Raw genomic sequence first — 4,803 nt, 5'->3', positions numbered from 1 at the left:
CATAAGCCACTACAAAAATGATCACATAAAATTACAACAAAATGACCATTTTATCCATACTAATACCCTTCACAGACTAAAACACCCTTCACAGTAAACCCCTACACAAACCACATACAAAAGAAGACAATCACAAAAAAACCAACTTCCAAACATGTACATTTTCAACTTCAAATTGTCATCCTTCAATGCTTTGCAATTTGCCACCAACATGTTGTTCCTGCATATCATTCCATTGCATTGATCCTGTAGCATGTTTAAACTTCTAACCAACTCATTACACCGTTCCTGTACTGAATTCAAATTTCTTAGTTGACCAATATGATGACTTTAGACCTAGCACACATTAGGGATCAAGCCACCCGATAAACCCACAAACGGAATCATTCATAAGGCATGTAAAAAATCTCCTTCCTAGATTCAGAGGGGTCAAGACGTTTTCACCAAAGCAACTTTTCCACAAAAACATAGAACCATTGTTGTTGTAACAGAGCTCAAGAAGAAGAAGGGTATAAAAAAGAGACGTTGGGGAAGAAGATCGCAGACAGTGGGGATATTTAAAAGGAATTAAGCCAAAAAACAGTTAGCATAAATGGTCCCTTACATATGAAATGACGAATTTACCCTCACGTGTGAGGCACATGAGGGGGTTAACAGATCCTTTTTAACGGGAGTCAAGTCCACGGACCAATTCCACATACAAACCACTCCAAAAGGACCATGAATCCAAAAAGCTTGAAGTTTGGACTAAAACCCTAAAAATTTGCATACCACAAGGACCATTTTTGCAATTTTTCTAAATTGTATTACAATTTTGGATTCCAAAAAACCCGCTCTCTCGCTCCCCCCATGAGTCCATGTTGACGTTTCAAAAATCTTCAATTTAAGTTCAAAACAGAGAAAGACACGGATACAGACGAAAGCATTTTCCATTTTGCCATCGCTTCCATTTTTATTGCTCATTATCTCACAAAACTTGTAAGCCCTTCAATCGTATCTCATATCCACTCTTTCCCCTTTATCAATTTGTTGTAATCATTTTCATTGTCCGATGGATGTCTGCATTCCAAAAAACGACTTTGGCGCTAGGTATCTTTCAATAGTACTTCAGTTTTACTTATACCTGTTATTTACGTTAAGGTTATTGATCAAATTTGGTTTGTATGATGCGGGTTTGTGTATAAATTCGTGTTTGTAATCTAGGGTTTTGGATGACCTAAATGATATAACACTGTTTAGTGGTTAACAACTATTATGGTGTGCATTTTACAACAAAAAATAAATCACGAGTTTGTTTCAGATACTTTTGGGGTCTTCATCATTTATAGAACGAGTCTTTCATGCATATCGGCTAAAACGTCTCTTGTCATATTCCGATATTCGGTTTCTTAGTGGTATTTAAGTGATAAATCCACCTCTTTCAATCTTGAATCTGATATTATTGTTATGATTTATGGTTCATATTCTCACCAATTATAAATCCCCAATTTGCAGTGACAAATGAAAAGTATTTAAGAAAATCTTAGCCTAGACAATTTTATGTGATGGGGAACTTAAGAAGGGGGAAGAAAAGTGTGGAAGCTGAAAACATTGTCATGTTAGATGAGGAAAATGATTGTTTCAGTAATGTCGATATTCCCAAACCAGAAAGTCTTGCAAAGAAATCACGTGCTTCAAAAAGATTAAAAAACAACAAGAATTTTACTCCAAAGTCATACATATACATTGATGATGATGATGATGATGATGCTAAGCATTCTCCAATGAAGTTCTCAAAATGCAAAAGGACATACCCTGGGAAAGATTCCAACAACTGTCATGGTGTTCGAAAGCAATCAAATAATGATCCATCTACTGATCATAATGCATCTGAATGTGAGATCATGGTAGATTCAAAGGGGATGCTACAAAAGCTATGGGAAAGAGCATCATTGAAGAAAAAAGCCAGTGTTCAAAGTGAATCTGATTCTAAAAAAGGTCAATGTGGTTTTGGGCACATAGATGAAAAGTCTAAAGAGACACCTACTAGTAATCAAGTGGAGAATGAAGAAAAACATAAGGTAAACTTATATTTCCATTTTTATAAGAAATCACGCATAGATTTATTCAAACTTTATTTTAAATTAAGTTCTTGATGGAAAATTTATATAGGCAGAAGAAGCTAAGCAGTTGCAGCGTGTGATGAAAAGAAAAGAAGCTGAAAAGTCACGTTTATTAGACATAGAGAGAAGACAAAAACAACGTGTGAAAGAAATCAGGGAAACTCAAGAACAGGTTTTGCAGAGTTCTTGTGTTAATTTCTTATGTCTTTCCCACTTGTCATTTTTTGTCAACATTGTTTGTTTTACATTATTTTGTTTCCTGTTGTCTCAGGAAAAGGAAAACATGAACTTGAAAGAAATATATCGTACAAAAGTGCAAAATGACCTTAAAAATCTTGAAATGACATGTCATGATATGCCTTCATTGTTGCGTGGTTTAGGAATCTTTGTTGATGACTCATCAACTCAAGTGAGTTCCATGTTCTTTTGGTTTTTCATATTTAATTATTTATGATACACACTTGTTGGGAAAATGGTCTCAAGGAAAAAATCAATAGAGAAATTTTTATGATTTTTTTAAATTTTTTTTAGATTCGTGCTGCTTATAAACGAGCATTACTTAGCTTTCACCCAGATCGAGCTACTGGATCTGATATGCACCAACAAGTTGAAGCTGAGGAAAAGTTCAAGCTTATATCACGCATGAGGGATAAATTTATATGATGATAAATTTAGTTTGGTTAATTTTACTTTTTTTTATTTTTTTTGGCACTTTTAGTGTTAATAATATGCGCATATTTATAGGCATCAAGGAATGTAACAGAATGATTTGTTTTGTTTTGACAAACGAGCCATCTACTATCTTTGTTACTTTTTCATTCTATAATGGCCATTGAAAACTGACAATATAAGTTAATCATATGCGTGGGGACAATTAACATTAACGTAACTCCATTAGCAAAACTTTTACAATCTAACTGAACATTAATCGGCCGAAGATAATTATTTTTTCATCCAACCATAGAGACAATACACAAATAGGCAACTACTTACCCTAAAAAAATAAAGATAACACACAAACCAAAAAGTTTAGCTTCTCTTATAAAGTATAAACACAAGAAACATCAACGCACCTTGTTGTAAACATAAGCAACATACTTTGTTCTTGGAATGAACTTATGTTAATTAACCTTTAAAAACTCAATATTAAAATGAAAACAATGATTTGAAACTACTAAACTAACCTTCACGATAGAGTTGGTAGTGACAATCGCTAATTACTTGTTAGATTATTGTGAACCAAAAGAATATTTGAGTGCCATTGTCAGGAACCTTGATTCCTATAAGGTGTAAAGATTTAACCATCTATTTAAACTACAAAAACACCAATAGGCAAGGCCGGCCCAATACATGCCCATGGAAGCAAAAAGGAGAGTGCATCAGTTTAGCCCATCGTTTATTACAGTGCACAAATGAGTTCAGCAGCTCCCTCCTCCTATCGGATGTGTCACTTCAAGACTTTGAGTAGGAGTCTGGTTCGCATGTTTCCTATCATCACCTAGAAAGACGAACGGTTAAGATGTAGAAGACGACGAGTCCATTGGTTTTTCCCATCATCGATTGGTTAAGAGACACTTATTTGGATAGGTAATAACTATATACCCTTTCCATGTCTACTGATTTCCATCAAGAACACAAGAAGAACAATAATTTTCCTAAACTCTCCTTTCTCGTCTCTCGATTTCTGGATACCCTCTCCTTTCCTTATTTCTATGAATTTGTCAATATCTTTGCAATCTAAACTCATTAGACATCACTCATCACTCACCCCCTCCTAAAGTCCTATTCTGATTTCTATAAACTTTTGATTTCTGGATATCCAAGTGGTGGTGGATTCTACAATTCTGATAAAGAGTGGATTTATGATTTTCTGATTTGTTGATAATTTATGATTTTTGATTAGTGGTATTTACGAACTTTGTTATGATATTAGTCATATTTAATTTTTTAAAAATCAACGAACTAACAATTTAAGGTCCCCGATTAATCCCCGCCTAGCCGATTAATCTCTTAACCCAAGTCCACCAACTAGACAACATCAATCGTTTTTTACAACATTGATAAATATACATAACTGCAATCAGCAAATAAAACCCAACTAGTCTAGCATGCACCCTACTATGACATATACAATATAGTGAGAAGACTTACTACCATATATCGAGTCCCATACAATACTTTAGACCACCACTAGCAGATCACTAATGAATATATAACTGTATGTAATCAGAGGTGAGATAAAAAGTCGAACAGGTGACCCTACTCTAGAACCACAACCAAACAAGGAAATGCAACAAAGCCTAGATCAAGAGTTCTTAGGTTATCCTACATGACTGCATAAAACCCTAGAGCACTCAACTAAACGATCACCGACCTCCTGGTACTCTAACCAACATACCACTACTCCCATATCCTAACATACAAGGATTTATCAGCAAACTCGAGCTATCAACAATTCACCTATTCTTCATTAAGAGCTTAATCCTTACTGATCTAAATCCATAACTTCATATCTAGTCCTTTTTAATAACTTAATAGATAAAGTCTCCAAATTTATCAATTAGGATCTCACCCCAAGACAAAATCTAAAACTTTAAGTAAGTCCTTAATGAGGCTATAACTAAGGCATGAATACAAGGTACTCCAAACATAACCCTTTTCCTATTCATCAGAACCTTAAATATCTTAGAAAACCATCGCA

General features: G+C 34.5%; 1 protein-coding gene across 3 annotated transcripts; it reads left to right on the top strand.

The window, feature by feature from the left end:
* The first annotated feature begins 854 nt into the window (after window positions 1–854).
* Window positions 855–2,963, top strand: LOC111917803 (stress response protein NST1). 3 transcript variants are annotated; one of them, XM_023913446.2, is made up of 6 exons: window positions 888–1,089; window positions 1,301–1,394; window positions 1,495–2,060; window positions 2,152–2,274; window positions 2,374–2,511; window positions 2,634–2,963. In XM_023913446.2, exons 3-6 carry the CDS (start codon window positions 1,545–1,547, stop codon window positions 2,763–2,765), a joined length of 909 nt encoding a protein of 302 aa, XP_023769214.1. In that variant the 5' UTR covers window positions 888–1,089; window positions 1,301–1,394; window positions 1,495–1,544; the 3' UTR covers window positions 2,766–2,963. The 3 variants fall into 3 exon arrangements, with proteins under 3 accessions (XP_023769215.1, XP_023769214.1, XP_023769213.1); XM_023913447.2 differs by lacking the exon at window positions 1,301–1,394 and having other exon boundaries at window positions 855–978; XM_023913445.3 differs by lacking the exon at window positions 1,301–1,394.
* Window positions 2,964–4,803: the final 1,840 nt, after the last annotated feature.

Source organism: Lactuca sativa, chromosome 4, assembly GCF_002870075.4.
Source record: "Lactuca sativa cultivar Salinas chromosome 4, Lsat_Salinas_v11, whole genome shotgun sequence".
NCBI classification, from domain to species: Eukaryota; Viridiplantae; Streptophyta; class Magnoliopsida; order Asterales; family Asteraceae; genus Lactuca; species Lactuca sativa.
The sequence above is the reverse complement of the archived record's forward strand: the minus strand, read 5'-3'. Positions and strand labels throughout refer to the sequence as shown.

Bases quoted from the DNA above. Each gene is read 5' to 3' on its own strand.
- LOC111917803 (XM_023913447.2), top strand. From the start codon at position 1,545: ATGGGGAACTTAAGAAGGGGGAAGAAAAGTGTGGAAGCTGAAAACATT. The intron at 2,061-2,151 runs GTAAACTTATAT...AAATTTATATAG, and splicing joins AGAATGAAGAAAAACATAAG to GCAGAAGAAGCTAAGCAGTT. The intron at 2,275-2,373 runs GTTTTGCAGAGT...CTGTTGTCTCAG, and splicing joins TCAGGGAAACTCAAGAACAG to GAAAAGGAAAACATGAACTT.